Raw genomic sequence first — 20048 nt, 5'->3', positions numbered from 1 at the left:
GCGGAATTTACTAATCTGTAGCTTCCGGAAACATATGTTGAATTGCTGTATTAAACTATATATATAGGGCCCTTTGTTTTCAGGTTTTATTTTTGAAGCAAAAAGCTTCACTACGCTAGGCAAAGCAGTCATCGCTTAGAGTCCTAGCAGTGCTATACCTACTTTTGTAGTGTACACACTACTTGCTTAGTTTCTCTATATCTTCTCAAAGTAATAACATATTGCATTTCATGTCACATACTCCTGGGTGAAAGAAACCTGCAGAAGACTTGTGAATCCTAATTTCTGCAAAAATAGAAAAAAATCTGAATGCATTTATTCTAGAACTGTGAGGGACATGAATTCTTCACATATTTCTGCATCTGGCTCAGTGAACCTCAGTTTCATGTTGTGCATAATAGAAGTAATTTGGCCCTTTCAGTATAACTTTTCTTCACAAAACTTTTGTGATTGCCTGTACTTGTTGTGCAAAGGTTATTTTCAAACGGGCTAATGCTTTTTCACATTTTTTGTACTAGGGCCTTTTTGCATACTCAGCAAACTGTTTTCTTAATTTTTTTTTTTCATTTCTGATGCTTCTTGCCCTGTTGCACATTTAGATATGTTTGCCTCATTTGCGTGCCATTTACTTTGTTCTTTATTTCTTCACTTCATAGGGATTGTCACTTTATTGTGAGCTGCACGTTTACCGTGGCACCCCTGCTGCTGCACCTCTAATGCATGTGAGTCACAAGTGTTGGCTGCTCATGTCAGTCTGCAAGCACACATATATTGCTTCATTTTTAACATTTGGAACTCTTTCTCATTCGAAGAACCAAAAGTGCAGAGGCTACACGCAGGCGTGGGCCTTTGTAAAGCTATTGTTGGATCTTTAGTCAGTCCTGACATTATAGGGCAAAAGTGAACAGGCAAACATTCAGTCCTATGTACTTGTTTATGTAGGCATGATGGAAGGAATGTAGTTATGCTATACTTTTACTTTTGTTTTTACTATCAGATTTCTGTTATTTGCAGAAATTCTTCATTTGTAATGGTAATATTCAATACATGAGTCTCTAATGTGACAACAATGGAACTTTACATTGGATCCTTGAATTCTAAACTGAATGGCTTGCTAAACTGTTTAAGTTATGAGTCAGGGCCGTTGTGTCTTCTCTTCCTTTGTCCTTGTTTTTTTACGGCTGTTAACCATTCAAGCATGTCAACCAACAAACTAGCCAGCTTGCAATTCTTAATCAGAGCATGTGCTGTGGCACTGATGCTGCAGCAGCCTGACACCAAAGCCACTGAGCCACCATGGCCGTGTCAGAATTAGTCTGCCTGAGCTAAGTTCAACATGTGTGTTTGAAGAATTTCAATCCCTATTTCAAAATGAAAACGTGATTCATTACTCACGTTTTCATTTTGAAAATAGGGATTGAAATTCTTCAAACACACATGTTGAACTTGCTCAGGCAGACTAATTCTGACACCGGCCATGGTGGCTCAGTGGCTTTGGTGTCAGGCTGCTGAGCACAGTGCCACAGAAATGCTATGATTAAGAATTGCAAGCTGGGCTAGTTGGTTGGTTGACATGCTTGAATGGTTAACAGCGTAAAAAAACAAGGACAAAGGAAGAGAAGACACAACGAGCCCTGACTCATAACTTAAACAGTTTATTTGGAAGAAGGGCATTGAAGAAAAGAAACACGCTACACTATGCATACCCAGGCATCACAAAAAAGAAAAATAGGCTCTCGACGTGTCTTCTCTTCCTTTGTCAATGTTGCTTTCTTGCGCTGCTAAGCACTCAAGAAAGGCTATCGTGTGTGCAGTGGCTGTGTCTTGATGGAGACAAAATTAAAATGCACCCATGACCTATGTATTGTCAATGCATGTTAAAGAGCTCCAGGTGGTCAAAATTGATTCATAGCCCTATATTACAGCATCCCTAATCGCCCATATACAGCTTTAGGATGTTGAGCTGCACAAGCCAACCAGACTAACCCTGATGGCCCTGTGCAAAGTTTGAGTTTCATGTGCCATTTGCAGAACTAAGTATGTATTCTCACTTGTGTAGTGGTGGCAGCCTTTGTCACTATGATTGTACTGAGCTCATTCTCACTGCTATGCTGCAAAAGTTTTCTTGCAGTGGGTGGTCAGCCAAGCTAAGGCTGCCCACACACACACACACAAAACAAAAGAAGGGAGCATAGTTCATTAGCTTCTATTTCTTCAGCTTATGCATATTATGCTTTGTGCGCAATTTTGCTTCTAAAGGCTCTTGCCACCAGAAGAACAGCTGGAGGAAGACTCTGTGGTCGATGATGCTGCTGAGGTGACCCTGGAAAAAATTGAAGAAGAGATGATGGAGGTGTGTTGTGCCCGCTCTTTCAGCAGCTTTTCTTCTTTGCAGCAGCCAGTCTTGTGAAACAATGTATGCACTTTCTATGCATCTTGTCCTGACACCTGTACCTATATGCATTTGATGGGAGAAGCTGGCCCTTACTTTGTAATGTTCTAGGTGCGATAATGATTAGTAATGCAGCTGAGCCGAGATTTGTCGAGCCCGGACATTTATAAGTACTTGGATATATCGAACACATTGATTATCCCTTGAAAATCCCATGTAAAAGTATAGAAAAACCGTGAAATTTATCAGATTCCAATTTCGACGGTCGTTTAATGTATTGAACTCCAATTTGAGTAGTCGTTCCGCTGCTCCCCTGCAAGTGGCGCTTCTTCTAATGGTGCTTTTCGATAACTTTTCGCCGGTGGAAAGGGTTCAGCTGCGCGGCCTTCAGCACCTGCTGGCAGCACTAGCTCTGTGAAACTGTGAGACGAAATGAACGTGGTGGGTGGTTGAGGGTGGCCTCGGTCAGTTGTATTCAATTTCCATGCCACATTGCTGTCATGCGGTGGAGCCAACCAAACTAATTAAAGCCTAGCCTCAACTTTTGCATGGCGTTGCGGAAACCAACTATACCTTAATTTTAACGAGCGATTACTCTTTTCACAGTGTACTGCTAACAGGATTAGACATCTTATGATAGGCAGTGGCGACTTCCAAAGCTGCGGATTGGATGCAAAGCAAGTTCGGCCTAGCAACACCTACAGCGGTGTGCCATAGTGTGCTGCCAGCACGGAAGGTGGGCGACGCCTTGCTGCAAGAAGGGTGTCACCGGCATGGACGCACTGTATTCTAGCTTCTAGCTACATAAGCTAGGTTACATAAGCTTGCCTATCGCCACTTTTTAATATATCCTACTATTTCATGATCCCCTTCGAGTTCGATGTATGTGGACTCGACTGCAGTATTAGTAAGGTATAAGAGCAGCACATTTGTGCTAAAAATACTGCTAAAGTTAAATCTTGTCTTTTATTACATTTCTGACTTCATGTTCAGCGTGTGGATTTAGGTTGTATAATTCGATGTATGTATTCATGTATGGCACTGAGCTTAAATCAAATGGCTGTGGTTCATATTGCTTTTAGCTTTGCTACAGATGCATAGCATTACCATATTTCCGTTTAGGTGGAGAGTGCATTCCCAATCTTGGATTGTACGCTCATATTTCAGCTTATTAGTACATAGTCTGTCAAAAATATCATAAGAGCTGCCCAAAAAGCTATAATATGCTGTTATGTGTATAAAGAGGGTCTGGTAGTAAGCCAAATAGTTTTTTAGTGATTGTGACATAACTGCCAGTGAGCATTACTTTTTTTTTTTTTCAGGTACAAGTTCTTGCAATTAACAGCTGGTTTTTTCAACTATGCCAGTCAATCATTTCTTGCCTACCATTGCTGGGATGTGCACAGTCATAATTCTCTTACTCTGGCTGTGTTTGCCTGAATTATTTTGACCACTCATGAAGAGCACGACGTTTTTGTCACAAGTGCACGTTTTTGTGAATGGATCTTCCATGAGTGATCTTTGCAATCGCATGCAGTGTTCATGTCTTGATGTCTTCTACTCCTTTTAATTTCTTAGGAGCTAGCAGCAGATGATGAGGACGATGATGATGGCCCAGTGATGGACCTGGATGGCCTGAGAACGCTGTCTGCTGGCCGCATGGTGAGGACCCCCCAGGCCTTTTTCTTTGGTGAAAAAATCCTGAAAAGCACCAATAAAGAAAGTCGTTTGGGAGCAGTTCTGAATGAGTCACAGTATTTAGTTGACGAAAAAAGTGAGGAAAGGATTCTGGACGTATTTCTGTGGTCAATTTTGCCATGTATGCATGTGTTTTTAACACTTACATATCTCATGTCAAAAAAATTTTACTGTGGTTTATTGATTATTTGTTCTTCACTGCATTGGTTCTTACTTTTGTTTTCACTGCTGCAGGATGCATGTGCGCAGCATTTCGAAAATAGCTGGGTGAAGAGATCTACAAGAGATCTACAAGTCAGTGGGCCCGCGAAAAGTATCCGAATTAACCAACCATAGAAAAAAATGCATCCAGGCAAAAATTTTCGTTGCGGAAACACGGTACCTTTAATTTACGAGCTTTACTATTACCATATATTGCTGCGTAAAAGTCGAATGTTTAGCTCGTAGCCCTTGCTGGGCAACAAAATGGCTGCGGCTTAGCTCAGCTAACCCTGGTTATGCAAGCCAAAGCTTTGGTATCACAGATGTTTCACACAAATCCAAACGGATTACACATGAAATCACTTTCAAAGGTTCTTATGGCCAAAGCACTGTCTGTCAGACGGACCACGTAGTTCGTTGTGTGTTCCGCACGGTGAGAACTCCCTTCCAGCGGCTCGCCTCTCTCCACCACGGCTGCTTTCAAGGCTCATCGCTGTCTTCTTTCAGCATCTTTCGCTCACTGTTGGGCCAGGCGAAGGTCCCGCTCTTAATCAGTTTCGGCTGCCTGTTTATTGTGCTTACGCTCCCTGTCGATTGATTTCTAAATCCCTCGCACGGTTGGCGATGTCGTCCAGATGATTAGACTTGGCCCGACGTCTGCGGGTAGCCACTACTGAGGACGTCGGCTCTGGCTGACTTGCTTCGCCCATAGTGAGATACTGGATAGGCAGCGTGCAGCGGCTGCGGCGACAGCGGAGCACGTGGCTGGTGTGGCTGCAGCTGCTGCGAGTCACGTTCAAGGTCATTTGTGCAGACACAGTGAAATCAGTGCCGGCTATTGAAGCTTTTGCTTTAAAAGAAAGTTTACTCAAAATATAAGTCAGTGCGCACTCCCTCCCCCACTTTTCCGTGTGCTTCGTCCTGCCGCCACATTTTGTTTTGTTGTTTCCCGCGGGAAGGCATCGCAGCACTCGTGAACTGAAACCAACAAACGTGTAACGTTGCAATCACAAGGACAGCAGTCCGAAGCCAGTGGAGATCAAAAGCGAAAAAGCGGCACTCCACCCTGCCTCTACACTCATGTGCGGGCAGACTGACAAGTGTCATACTGAACTGTAAACAGTCCTGTAGTTTCGGATTCCACGCGATGCACTCCCTGGAGATTATCGGAATCGGAAGTTTGCCCTCGCGCTGCCTGCCGCTCGTCTGAGGAAGCAACCGCCAGTGCGAATGCACCGTCTAAACGGTGCGCAATTCGAATCTTCTTCATCGGAACCGATTTGGGCACGATTTAACGACTTTTTTTGACACAAGGAGCCCCATGCGTCTTACCGGGAAGAGGCACTGACACGGGGCACGTACTAGGCGCTTGTCCTAAACTAGTACTTTACTATTAGACCCTGAAAATACGCCGGCTCTCGGTATAGGTCGACCCCGAGCTTTAGGATGGTCTTGTTTTTTGAAGACCCTCTAACCACGGTGCACTGCTCAAAGAAGTGGCGTGGGGCGTCATAGCGCACAGTCAACTTGCTACGGGCACATAGCAAGAATGGTTGCGTTGGGAGGGGTGGGAGGGGCTTCAATGCCACAGTGCAGCGCTAGACGCTGTGTTGACCACGGCCAGGCTGGGGAGGAGTGACGAGCGCGAGCACCACTGCCTTCACTCTGATTATGCATTGATGAAGTGCTCAGAGTATGTTACTTTGAAACTGATATCCATGCTTGTGTTGCAGTGAAGCATGTCTTCTCCTCTGCAGGCGCGTGCTTCGGCGGTCCACAAGCCGTACCAGATTGTTTTTGGAGCGAAACCTCCACTTTTCATGTGAAAACCTTGAAGGTCATGTTACGGTGCAGATATGACCTTGAAATGGCCTCAGTTCATAAAAAAAGACTGAAGAAAATTTTGGTGTAGGTGGAAATTGAACCCGGGCCTCCGGCATGCGATATGGGGACACTTCCATTCTGCTACGACTGTTCAACTCTTGTGAGTGATTGAAGGCATGTCTAGTGAATGCACAGATGTCTAAGAAACATATATTCGAGTTATATACTGAGCCGTTCGTGGATAATTTAATTATGAGTGTTTAAATTACCGATGTTCCAATTAAGCGAGTAGCGAAGTTGTCCAGAATGCACTCAACGTTACAGACGCCAAGCCGTGCCTACTTGCCCGATACACCACAGCTTTCGCTCTCTAACCAGGTTCAACAGTAGTTAAACCACAGCTAATCTTTGTGCTGAGAGTACGTGGGCTGGGGCACTTCGCATGTCGAGCATCGACATCACTAATCGGCATCGCTCTGCAGCGCCACCGCGTGGCTCCGTGGGGCCGTCACTTCATTGGTCTGCGGTGAAATTGAGATCAGACAACCTCGCACAGTACCCGAGATTTTCAAATTAACAGGGGCTGGTGCGCGCCGCCGCTTCGAATTATCGGGTCGGATTTATTTGAGAAATTATGGGACCGCAAAAATTCTTCGAATTAACCAGGATTTCGAATTATCTGAGTTCGAATTATCGGGGTTTTAAAACGAAAGCTTCATTGGCCGCAAACTCGCGATTTCGCCATGGTGGTACTCCATCGAGGCACGTGACGTCACAACGCGTGCCTCGCTGTGGAAGGTTACTGTGCTTCGCACGCTCGCCGCGCCATCTGGCATGACGTCACACCGCGCTGCTTGCCGCCGCCTTCGCTTGGTAGGACATGACACCGTGTTCTTCGTTGTTGCGCTCGCCTCTGCTCGCTTCGACAGCTGCGTCGCATGCGTGATAAGATGTCACAGGATTGAAAAGGAGAGCTGGTGTGCGCCGCAACCACAGTTTAGGCGACAGTATGGACGGTGACAATTCTGATAAGCTGGAGGAGGCCTGCAATCGACAGCGGAACGAGATGAAGAGGAAACGAATTGCCCAGGAAACAGACGAACAGCACGTCGAATGACTGGCTAAACGCCGCCATGAATATGCCTCCGCGAGACAGGCACGTTTAACGTCCTGTGTCTCGACCGCTCGACGATGAGATTAAGAAGTTTGCAGGCAAAGGGTGGATGCAGCTGGCAAAGGATAGGGTTAATTGGAGAGACATGGGAGAGGCCTTTGCCCTGCAGTGGGTGTAGTAAGGCTGATGATGATGATGATGATGATGATCTCGACCGCTAGCAGCAGCGACAGCAGCCGGAGGAGAGACCTGAGTCCTGCTTCACTGAAGACGGCCCGTGATGAACAATGGAATGCGACCAAGAGACTTCAGCGGCGGGCTCAAGAAACCGAAGAACAACGTGCCGTTAGCCTAGAGAATAGGCGTAAGAGTGACACGACCCCTTCAATCCTTGGATAGCCTCGGTGCTGAAATCAAACATAGACCTACAGGTCATACTGGACGTTTATGCCTGTGCTTCATACGTTGTGGAATATGTGAACAAGGCCAACCGGGGAGTTTCACACTTGCTTTCGCTACATATATCCTGGCATAGCCGAGCTAAGCCATTGCCGTTTTTACAGTACCATGTTTGCAGTGTATGTCTTGAATTTGCTCTCCTGATGTTTACAGTGCAAAAGATGGAGACAAAAGAGGGAGGAACACAGGATGAGTGCTGACTTACAAGTGAAGTTTATTCTCACGAAACTAGGCGAATATAACTAAGTTGTAAGTCAGCGCTCGTCCTGTGTTCCTTTTTCTTTTGTCCCTGTCTTTTGTGCTGTTACCCTCAAGAATGTATAACCAACTCGCTCATTTAGCAGCTGTATTTAATTTGCTTTACAAATATCTGCAATAAATGCCAGGGTGCTTTACATATGCCCTTTACATGTCATGTTCCTGCTCACTAAACTACATGCTCTTCTGACACATTTTTTGTCATTTGTGTGAGGGAGTTCGAATAGAAATTCAAGAATTCAGGAATGTGAGTACATTTCAATTCAGGAAATAGAACTTCAAGTATTTTGCTTGATGCATAAGGCTTAGTAGTCAGTTTAAACAAGACACTTCAGTTGCTTGAAAACTTAATCATTTTGGTTTCCTATAAAATTATAATTCCTGTTCATCAAATAACAAAGGCACTGTGTGCTGTAAGTGCAGAGTGGATGTATTGTGGAAAAATGAGGTGTGTACATAAAGTGCACTGATGCAGTAAAACGTGTTAACTCATATTTCCTGGGACCGAAGAAAGTGCCTTAATTAACCAAATGCCTAATTATCAGGGGACCGGTAAAAACCATAGCAAAGTGTCCCACAATAACATACTTTTATTTCTTGAATAAATCTGTAATTCATATTGTTTTGTGCAAGAAACTTGCATGGTAGCAGCTATTTTCGTGAAGTTCTGCGAAATGGTGCAGTGTGCGCACACCATCAGATGAAGCATTACACATCTTCTTTCTATTCCTGGTTATCTTTCTGTTACTCTGCAGCCAAGGCTAGGTAAGGAAGAGACAAAAATTATTGTGGGACAATAAAAAGAACGAAAAATAAATTGTCCCTGCCCATGCCACTAAGTATAATGGGCTCGACGGTAGGAAAGGGAATGAGACAGGCCTTTTTCACCGTGCTGCCTGCTTCATCAAGTAGCCTGGCCAGTAAACAAAGCCGCGAGGGATGGCAATGTTTTGGCTAGTTACTGTGCAAAAACAGCCACTTAATCTTAAAATTGCGAGAGGCGACTGGTGGGGGTCTGTTCGATTCTTAAGAGTGTGAGAGGAGCTGACTGTTGTGTGAACTTGTTGGCCTTTTTCCTGTCACCTGCAGAATTATTCTGCCGTGCAATGACACTTAACACTTTGGTCCTCCAACGCTTAAGAAACAAGGACTCGTCTCCTTCCCTTTCTGCCTAGCCTTGGCTGCATAGCCACAGGAAGTTGACTGGGAGTGTAGGACACTCACAGCATCAACAACCTCCTCTTTTTGCATGCCCCCCCCCCCCCTTTCCCCTGTGGAAAAAAAGAAAGAAAGAAAACACGCCCTGCATGCAAGATGTATGGAGATTAGTCTTCCTGTGGCATGCTGTAAAGTGCAGCAGTCATCTTGTTGTAGGGTGGATCATCCCAGTCAAGCAAACCCGAGGAGATCCTGCAGTCAACTGTGGACAGTGCTGAGTGGAAGTTGGAAGTGGAGAGGGTTTTGCCTCAGCTCAGGGTCACCATCCAGCCCGATGCTAAGGTCAGTCAGCTGCACTGTAGGGGTCTGCTTCATCCTGTTCTCAATTTTACTCTTTTTCTTGCAAGTTGCATAGCATGTGAGCATATGCAAGATATATGGCAGTTTATACCTACCAGACCAAAAATGAGCTTTTTTTCATTTTATTTATTTATTACTGCGATATTTTACAAGGCCTCAGCAGGGTTGGCATACAATATACAAGTAAACACACGCTGGAAACAGTAAACACGCTCTTAAGATGTTAAAATATAAATCGATTATACAAAAGAATAAATCAAGAAACAGGAATGCAAAATACACGATACAAATGCAACAATAATATCATGTGATGAAAAAGATGTAAGGGAACTAAAAATGGGCTTCAAACATTCTTATTGACGTTTATGATACTGCATCATTATTGAGATTATTCCAGTCTGGAATCGTTCTGGGGAAATAGGAACACTTATAGGAGTTAATTCTTGCATTTAATGATGTCACTGTAAAATCGTGCTGTTGCCTTGTGCTACATCCAGATGAGTACGATAAAACGTTGGAGGTGTTAATATTGTATTCGCCTTTGATTAATTTGAAAAAAGAATTTCAAACAACAGATGCGGTTTCTATGAGAGACTGGAAGCAAGCTACTTTAAGTAGATGACTGATAGATGTACAACCATATAAGTTGTAAATAAACCGTGCTGCTTTCTTCTGAACTCGCTGTAATTTAGCAGTGTTAGTTATAGCGAAGGGATCCCAGATTATAATGGCATATTCTAACATTGGGTGAATAATGGTGTTGTATGCAAACAGACGTACACTGGGGGGCGTGAGCTTCAAAGCACGTTGAAGGAAAAAGAGCTTACCCTTTGCAAGCAATTATTCACTGCGCGGTCACCACCATGCTCAATATGCGCCATGCGCGGTCACCACCATGCACGATAGCCCACAGAAAGAGGCTCACAGATTGCGACACATGTGTTGTATATTGCGTTCCACTTTCATGTGGTAAGAATTACATCGGCCAGACTGGTCGATGTATCAATGAGCGTTTAGTGGAGCACCGCAGATGACTAAAAGGTGCTGTGTCCTCCAACCTCACTTTGCACTGCAGGGATTGCAAAGATTGCTTTCCTCACCTTGACAGGACAAGTTTCCTGTTCAGGCTCAGGGATAAGGTATGCCGGGAGCTGATAGAAGCTTACTTGATTAAGAAAGAGAGAGAAGCGTGTGCCGCATCACCGTCGGTCAGCCTGCAGGATAAGGAAGTTCCTTTTCTGCGCAGTTTCTTGAGGGCAAGTAGACAGTACGGGGAGTTGGCCTGATGCGATTGATTTTGTTTTTCCTGTTGTGTTCCTTATCACGCTGGATTGAAATGTCATTGATTTCTTTGTACATCGGTTGTGGCGTATCCTTTTTGTTGTTTTGTGTTTTATCACACCTTTAAAGCTTCCTTTCTGTGAATAAAAGTTCAGTTGATAGTCTGCGCTTGTGTTGTGTCTCCTCGTTCGCTTTTGTCTTTGTTTTTTTGCGCTGCCTAGCATGAATCCACACCAACTAACCCAACTTTCTGTTCTTATTAGAGGTAACTTGTGATGGCAAATCATTAACGTATATTAGGAAAAGTAGCGGGCCGAGTATAGATCCCTGAGGAACACCTGACGTTACCGGAAGAGAGTGAGAGTTCTTATTGTTAACAGAAACAAATTGAGAGCGATTAGATAGGAAGGCTTCAAGCCACTTCATTATGTAGGGGTGCAAATTTAACGTGGAAAGTTTTGTCAGTAAGCGTTTATGGGGTACTTTATCGAAGGCTTTAGCGAAATCTAAAAATATGACGCCGGTCTGTTGATTGGAATCAAGGTTTATGTGCAGATCATGTAAGAAAGTTGTCAGTTGGGTCTTGCAGGAGTAGCCCCTGTGAAATCCATGCTGTGCCGGGTGAAAAAAGTTTGTTAGAGTCAAGGAAGGCCATGATATGGGTATAGATGACATGCTCCATGATTTTGCAGGGCACGCTAGTTAGGGAAATGGGGCGATAATTTAAGGGCGAATTTTTGTCACCTGATTTGTAGACTAGAACGGCCTTCCCACGTTGCCAATCCTTGGGCAGTTGGCCAGTGAGGAGTGACTGCATGAATAACAATGACAAGAAAGACGCACATGTATCTTTTGTGTTTTTTAGTATTTTGGTATTGATTTTGTCAATGCCGGCGGAGGACAACAGCTTCATTTTTTCTATTAATGATGAGATTCCTGTTGGCGAGATATAAGCGAAGGCATATTTTCCATAATAGATTTTGGTTCTGAAGGAAGTGACATGCTAGCTTCTTTTGTAAACATAGATGAAAATGCCTCATTAAATAGATTGGCGCAGTCTGTATCTGAGATGGGTTCACCTGATGCATCGGCAAGGGAAATGTTATGCGTGTGCTGTGGGTTGATGACTTGCCAGAATTTACGGGGGTTAGTTGTCAGCATTTTAGGCAAATCGGACTGAAAAAAAGCACGCTTGGTCTCACGAGTTTGTTTTAGGTACGCTTTTTCTGCCACATAGTATTTATTCCAAGCGTTCTCACTGGGATGCAATTTTGCTGAGCGGAAGAGGCGTTTCTTTTTGTTTTCCAGACATTTTAGACAACTGTTGAACAATGGGTTTCGCGGACTGTTTCGTATGACTACTTTTGGAATAAATTTGTCTACCAATTCTTCAATTTTCTTTTTGAATAATAACCAGTTTTCATGAATCGTTCTTTGGTGAAAGTTGGGTTCAACAAGGGCTAGGGAGGCGCGAAGTTCGTTATTAATAGCAGCAGTTTCCCTGATCATATAATTGGATGGTTTGTCTATTGGTTGTGCGGGGCAACGGTTACGCTTTTTAAGCTTGCTGTGCTAGGAATGTAGGCATTGGTAAGCTCCTTGAGTTTCTCTTTAAAGTTATTCCACGATTCCTGAATGTCACAATCATCAGAAAGGCATTCAAAAACTGGCAGATGATCAGAAAGTTTCGCTGATATGCTGGCATAATCTCCTCACTCATATAGGTACAGTTTTCTGGTTTCTTTTTTCCTTTGCCTGCTACTTCTTGCTTTAATACTTGCGACGACAGCATGATGGTTGCTTATTCCCGGAATGACACATACAAAATTCACAAAATTTGGCGAGTTACAAAAAATCACATCTAATATGTTAGTTTCACGAGTTGGTGGCGGTGGTGGTAAAAACTATTTTCGTCCAATTCACGACTTGGTTTATTTTCACTACTTGGTTCAACGACATACTGCGCTAATCCAAAAGATTCAGTAATACTTTTCATCTCCAAGTTTAAGCTTCCACCAGCTGTGTGCTCACAAGTGCCGTCACGCCACTTTAGGTCAGGCAAGTTGAAGTCACCTGCCAGTAAAAAAGTATGAAACGAGGCCTCGGAAACGATATCATGTAAAATCTGAAGCGTGTTGATGGTCGAGTTCGGTGGCCAATAAAAGGCACCCGCTGCAAATGAAGAACTGTCTGGCAAGGTAATTTTGCACCATACTGATTTCATAGCGTCATGACCTATGTCTAGTTCAAAGGAGTTTAAAAAGCGGCGAACTAGAAGAAAGACGCCGCCATCCACACGGGACCTGTTTTTCCGATGCGCAATGAAGTCATCGGGAAACGCTTCACTATCGCTAATGGAAGGGTCTAGCCACGATTCAGTTCCAAAGACTATATCGGCCTTCACAGAGTCGATAAGAGCAGCAAGGTCGTCAACTTTATTAACGATGCCTCTGCAATTCACTGTTACTGTAGCCAGATCAAAATTTTCGGGCCCTTTTTTCCCATGTTTGGGTAATTTATTTTTCAGTTTCAGCGACTTCTTCTTTTCCTTTGTCCTACCTAAACGTTTTGCCGTTAACAACCACTTTATCAATGCTTAGTTTGACTCGAGTTTTTCCGTCCACTTTAATAACCTTTGCATACACCCAAAGCCGTTTACGAATATTTCTTGTTTCAGTTAAACCGCCAATTTTACCCTCGAGAACATTCTACTGCGTTATTAACGTGTTATTAGAGGCACTCATATTGGACTGGCCAGAAAGAAGCTGAAGCAACATTTCTTCCTATGTTGGACCTGGATTAGATTCAGCATCACCACATACTAATAAATTCCTTGGAAATGCACGCACATAGGATAAAAGGCTTGCATGCACAGTGGGCAAGGTAGCAGCACTAAAAAGTGGTTATCGCTGTGAAAGCATTTTGTGGGCATGTATGCACAAACCTGGACAACAAAGCAGAATGGGTTGGTGAACATCATTTCCGGTGCGCAGCTGCCAAGCCCACTAAAGATGATCGGCAATGAGACTCCTTATAAAGGCGTGATGGGCCATGTGTTCCACCGTCCCAGATGTCGGGGCATGTGCGTAAATCTTGATTGTAGGCAGGATGATTTCACAGGCTTTCATCCATTTGCCACGTGTTCGTAGCTCGTTGCTGGTATCACCGGCGAGAGTGACAGGCAATCCATGCAAGGCGCAGAAAACGGATGTTTGCACTTGTATCAGGCCGGCTAGGACCTGGACAACAAAGCAGAATAGGTTGGTGAACATTATTTCTGATGCGCTGCTGCCAAGCTCTTGGGCGTTACATTTGCTGTAGTGGCAGGCAAGCTTTGAACGTTCTTTTGTTGTCACTGCAACACTGGAAGTGTGGCCGATTCACTGAACGATACGTTACTGCTGCCGGTGGGTGCTGCTCTTTTCCTGCACTTTGCACTGTGTAGCAGCCATAAAGCTGTACGTGCTCTGTTTAGCTCTGACACTTCTCCCAGCCATGATAATGCAACTCAAATTCTTTGGGTTAATGTACAGTAAGGATGGAATGGTTTAGCTCTTGTGCCCTGCATTTTTATTCAAACTTGACATTGAAGCCTGCTTTGACAGATCTCTTGAAGCCTGCCCTCCTGCATCCAGCCAGCTCGAAACGAGCACCAGCAGAACTACATTTTATATATTAACCCCAAAGAAAAATATAATTGAATTTTGTTATGACAAGAGCAAAGGGGCCCTGCGATTTCATTGCTTCATTACTGCTACAAGTGGTTTTGGCCACGACTATCGCAGGCCAATGGGCTTACCTGCCATTACATAGATTGATGAGAACATAGGGGTTTTGTGGTGTGGCAGGTGGTTGCCGTCTGCCCTGAAATAAAATGGGGTAGTGATATGTGGGGTTTAATGTCCCGAAACAACACACAAGCTATGTCCAATGCCCAATGCAATGCCCGAGACCAAATTTGCAGAGTCTTTGTGTACCTACATAGTTGTCTTCTAGAATGGATGGGCAGTGACAATCAGTATGGCTTCGCAGGACTGGCGTGGTCACCTGGAGCTGATCCACCAGCAGCGGCAGGAGTTGGACGAGGGCTTGCGGTTGACGAAGGTCCAACTCGAGAGGCTGTCAACTGGGCTGAGTTCGGCTCTTGACAAGCTAGCGAGCCGTGAGAAGTACCTGAATGCGCAGCTGGAGGTGCCTCTGGCACAATACCGATCAGTGCAGGAGGCCTTGGCATGCACCCGAGAACACTACCGCACCGTCAGCGGTGGCATCACAGATCGCTCGCGCACACTCGCGCAGGTTGGTTGTGCTAGTAGTGCTTTACGTGGGTAAATGAAGTGCTAATGCAAAATTTTAAGTGTGGTACCAATACTAGGCACATTTTCTGATTTCGGGCATACGTATTGCCAGGTGGCACTGAGGCAAAAAGACGTTGACACTGGTGGCGCGTGGACTGAATGACGTTGAAGTTCGCTGTCTCTCCCACCGGAGGACGTGCTGCCGAGCCCTCTCTTGCCGGGTCCCTGTCTTGTCACCAACACCGTGACAAATCTGGTGGAGGTAGGATCAATCTATTGTCCCGTACCCCAACGGTTATCCGGCGCTCCAGTCCTATACCCGTCAAGACGCCCAGTCACCGTGCTCGCCGCCGGATTCGATGCTTACCACCAGAGCCTGCCCCATCAGGTATGTCCTCGGAACAACTTGGCGCTGCTTCAATGCCTGGCGCGACCACCCCAAGGCCTGCCGCGACCACCCCAAGGCCTGGGGTGCCCACACCCTACTTCACGCTCCAGAACCCCCGCATCCCGAAGTCCTTCCACGGCGACATCTTTGAAGACTTGGAAGACTGGTTGCAGCACTACGAGCGAGTTGCCGCGTTCAACCAGTGGGATGACGCCGCCCAGCTTAGGAACGTCTACTTCAGTCTAGACGACGGCGCTCGGACATGGTTTGAAAACCGTGAAGACCAGTCTCACGAAACATACGGCAGCTCGGATCGTCGCAAACGGGCAGAATGCACTCTGCAATCTCGCGTTCAGCTTCCAAATGAAAACGTTGCAGCGTATGTAGAGGACATGACATGCCTCTACAGGCGCGCGGACCCTGCAATGTCCGAGGGCAAAAAGCTACGCCATCTCATGCGTGGCGTCAAGGAGCAACTTTTTTCTGGCCTTGTCCGCAGCCCTCTGAAGACTGTCGCCGAGTTTCTCACTGAGTCTTCCACGATTGAGAGGGTTCTTCAGCAAAGAGCATCCGCGTACGATCGACCAGTTTCCGGCGAGTAACTATTCGACGGCACCGACGCCTCCCTGCTACACGATCTCATACGTTCGATTGTGCGTGACGAACTCCGCCAGCTGTACGGGGCCCCTCCCACAGCTCCGGCCGTCCTTTCCTGCCGATAAGGCTCGTCCATCCTTTCCTCCTGTCTCGCCTGACCGTCGTCCCTCCTACGCCGAAGCCCTGCGGTGCCCTGCTCCGGCTTCGGCGTCCTTCGTTCCAGCTCCTGCTGAAGTGCCAGGGCCATCTGCACCCGTGCCGCAGTACGTGGAAGCTCCCTGATCGTCCGCACGCAAAGCCGACATGTGGTGCACATCCGACCGACGCCCCCTATGCTTTCACTGCGGCGAACCAGGTCACCTGTATTGGCACTTCCCTACCGCCGTCTGGGCCTCCAAGGGTTTCCCGCCGATTCCCCTCGACCCCGCTATGGCGAATGACCCCGCGCCGTCGCGGATTTCCTTGAAGACCAACGTTGGCTTCAGTCTTGTCGCCAGCAGGCTCCATCCCCATCGCCCAAGGGCGGTGCAAGGCCGGTCGCTCAGCCCAAGGCAGGAAAACTGCAGCCAGTAACCTTAGGGGGTGGGCTCGCTGGACATTGTTGTGCCAGGGCCCCCCATCGGCGCGGACACGACATGCCGATGCCTCGACGGTTCCGTAGTCCGTGGCCACCGTTCACTCCGACACAGCGACGCTCCCACGACATAACGACGCCTCAACGGTTCCGAAGTCCGCGGTCACTGTTCACTACGGCACATCGACGCTTCCTCGGCATAACGACGCTTCGACGGTTCCAAGGTCCGCAGTACCCGCTCGCTTCGACACTTCGATGCTGACACATGACGGCGCCTCGACGATTACGACACCCGCGCTCTCCGATCTCTCCGATGCACTGGCGCCATTAGAAAGCACACGCCACGCCAACGAATTCCCGGTGGAAAAGCCTGCAGACAACAATGCCTGTGCCCGATCATCCCCTCTGGAGCCTCCAACTCGCGAGCGGCTTTCCCTAGACATACCTGTGATACTGGATGGTTGCCACGTTCGAGCATTATTAGGTACTGGTGCTGATTATTCGATTCTAAGCAGCCAGCTCGCCACCATTCTCTAAAAGGTTCTCACGCCATGGGCTGGCACGCACATTCGCACTGCGGGCAGTCATCTGATTGCACCTCTCGGCATGTGCACCACCCGAGTTCAAATCCGGGGGTTCACATTTGTCGTCTGCTGTCTTGATCTGAATAACTGTTCGCGTGACCTCATCTTAGGTGTCGATTTTTTGCGTGAATATGAGGTGATTATTGACCTATGCGATAACAAGGTCACGTTTTCAACTGAGAATGCTGTTGCCCTCAGCAATGCACCGCGAACAAGCCAGACGCTTCGAGTTTCTACAGACACTGTCACCCTGCTGCCTCGAACCAGCGCCTTCATTACGGTTGAGTGCGAATCATTTTAAGAAGGATGATGCCATCGCCAAAACCATCGCCATTACTGCTGATGCAAGGCGTGTGCGTGGCCCGCAGTCTGATCCATCTTAACAGCGGCCAGTCGCAGGTACTTGCTACCAATTTTACGCAAGAACATCGGCATCTTTTTCGCGGCACTTCCGTAGCCTTTGCTGAACGCATCTCCGATGTTTCTGAGTGCCTCTCCTCAGAAGCAGTGCAGCCTCCTTTCTCCCTCGAGAGCTTTGATGTCAACTCCACGCTGTCAGCCAGCCAACGGGAACAGCTGTGCGCACTATTGCAGAGAGTGTTTCGCCTTCTCGTCGAAAGTGCGTCAAACTACCATAGCCAAGCACCACATCATGACGTACGATGACATACACCCAATCCGTCAACACCCCTATCGCGTATCGCGTAGGTTGGCATCGACCTTCTCGGCCCTTTCCCTTTGTCCTCAGGTGGCAACCGGTACATCATCATTGCCAGAGACTGCCTCACTCGTTACGCCAAGGCCAAAGCCTTACCTCGTGGCACAGCGTCCGAGGTTGCGGATTTCTTCATGAAGCCGAGCAGGAGCGTCAGCTAGCACGTATTCACATCACACAGCAACAAGGCTCGTGCCGATACAACCTGTGGCGCAGACAAGTCTTCTACAATCCCGTCGACTAGGTTTAGGTATAGATATCTGTTAGACGGCGAGGCTTGTCCGAAAAACTTATTTGCCGCTATTTCGGCCCTTATAAACTCTTGCGGCGCGTCAGCGACGTTATCTATGAGGTACTACCGGACACGGAACTTTCACAGCAGTGAAGCCGTCAACTACCCAGTCCAGAGATCGGCCATGTTTTACGCATGAAGCCGTATTTTGCACGGTGACCCCCCAGATTCTTCGAGCCTTTCTTGTGCGCTTGAGTGTGCTTGTGTGTGCTTGTGTTCGCGTGCTCTTTTGCGCACATTTTTTTTTAAGAGGGGAAGAATGCCAGGTGGCACTGAGGCAAAAAGACATTGACGCTGGTGGCGCGTAGATTGAACGACGTTGAAAGTCGCCGTCTCTCCCACCGAAGGACGTGCTGCCGAGCCCTCTCTTGCCGGGTCCCTGTCTTGTCACCGACACCGTGACAGTAAGTACAGGGTCGTCCACTCTTAGTTAGAATGTCGCTTCGTGCTGCTGATGCTCCACGGGGCGCCTCTGGCGGGTGCCGGAGAAACTATTGCGCAGTAGCAGTGATAGCCGCAGACGGGGCTTCGCGTGTCGTGTGCTACAGTGCGCTCTGTATTGCGGTGAATTAAGCTTCAATTTTGCACTGCGTCGGCATAATGTCGATCGAAAAAGCGTTTCTGACTAAACAAAAGACTGCTAAGAAGCCTATCAGCCGCTATCGGCAACAGTAGCAAAGCTTTGACTATTACGTGGCACGCATTTTCTCCTCAGTGTCCTTATTTATAGGTTTCAACTTAACCAGGCAAGCAGCAGATATTGGTACTGTTTCTGCAACGGGATAAAAGCAGCTGATAGGCTTCTTAGCAGTCTTTTGTTTAGTCAGAAACGTTTCTCCGATTGGCGTTATGCGGATGCAGTGCAAAATTGAAGCCCACTTCCACCGCAACACAGAGCGCACTGTAGCAGACGACACGCAAAGCCCTGCCTGCAGCTATCACTGCTCCTGCACAATAGTTTCTACGGCGCCTGCCAGAGACGCCCCGTGGAGCGCCGGCAGCGCGGAGCGACATTCTAAGAGTGGATGACCCTGTACATCCCTGAAGCCTCGGATGGCCCACTGAGTGTGGGCAACCTGCCAGGTGTCAGGCTTTCACTTGGGTGAAGGCCTTCAAGTCAAATGCCTTCAGGGTAAATCCCTTTAAGGCAAATGTCGTTTGATCAAAGGCCTTATGGTAAAGGCCTTTAGTGTGAAGGACTTAATGATAAATGCCTTCTGGGTAAAGGTCTTTAGGCCAAAGGCCTTTATGATAAAAGCCTTTAGGTCAAAAGCTCTAGCACATAAGGACCGTAAGTGCCCACCCTTAGTGCTACTGCGTGATATTGTGCGCTTAGCCATGCTAAACCGTCTGCTACTATTTTGTTGTGTTTTCTTTAGAAAGGTGCATATAAATTATTTGTATACATAGATCGCCACATTGAATTCGCTTATGCCTGGCAAATAAGTTGTCGCTGTATTTCTTCTGCAGTGTAATTTCAGTTTTAGTTTCAGCAGCCGAATGACATCAAAGTTCATTTGAGATCTCTTATGCATGAATTAAGAAACTGCGATATAAGCACTGCTTGGTTGTTTCAGGTCACTGGAACTCTTATACCAGCTCGCCCCAAGAGCACGAATGGCTAGTGAAAAAGCGGTGATAATATTGTTGTTTTTCATCATTTATCATTTACTGAAAAGGATCTTTTAAAAGGTATTGTCTAATTTGACCTGAACTGAACTTAGATCTCATAACCACTATTTGGCTGTTTAAACCAAAACTGCATTGGAGAAGTTCATTTATAAATTATTTAATGGGTGCAGGCAAATTCTGGGTGGTCATTTATCAATGCCAAAAAAATTTACTCAGAACCAAA

General features: G+C 46.5%; 1 protein-coding gene across 2 annotated transcripts in view; it reads left to right on the top strand.

The window, feature by feature from the left end:
- The window catches only part of IFT57 (intraflagellar transport 57), a 32504-nt gene that overhangs the window by 7040 nt on the left and 5416 nt on the right, over positions 1-20048 (top strand). Inside the window, exons 6-10 of one of the 2 annotated variants that reach the window (XM_077668328.1) lie at positions 2260-2353; positions 3971-4054; positions 4325-4384; positions 9321-9446; positions 14778-15044. In XM_077668328.1, the coding sequence (XP_077524454.1) occupies positions 2260-2353; positions 3971-4054; positions 4325-4384; positions 9321-9446; positions 14778-15044 (631 nt within the window). The remainder of the gene's footprint in view (positions 1-2259; positions 2354-3970; positions 4055-4324; positions 4385-9320; positions 9447-14777; positions 15045-20048) is intronic. The other variant, XM_077668329.1, reaches the window with a different exon arrangement.

The sequence above is a fragment of the Amblyomma americanum genome, chromosome 6 (genome assembly GCF_052857255.1).
Source record: "Amblyomma americanum isolate KBUSLIRL-KWMA chromosome 6, ASM5285725v1, whole genome shotgun sequence".
Taxonomy (NCBI): domain Eukaryota; kingdom Metazoa; phylum Arthropoda; class Arachnida; order Ixodida; family Ixodidae; genus Amblyomma; species Amblyomma americanum.
The sequence above is the reverse complement of the archived record's forward strand: the minus strand, read 5'-3'. Positions and strand labels throughout refer to the sequence as shown.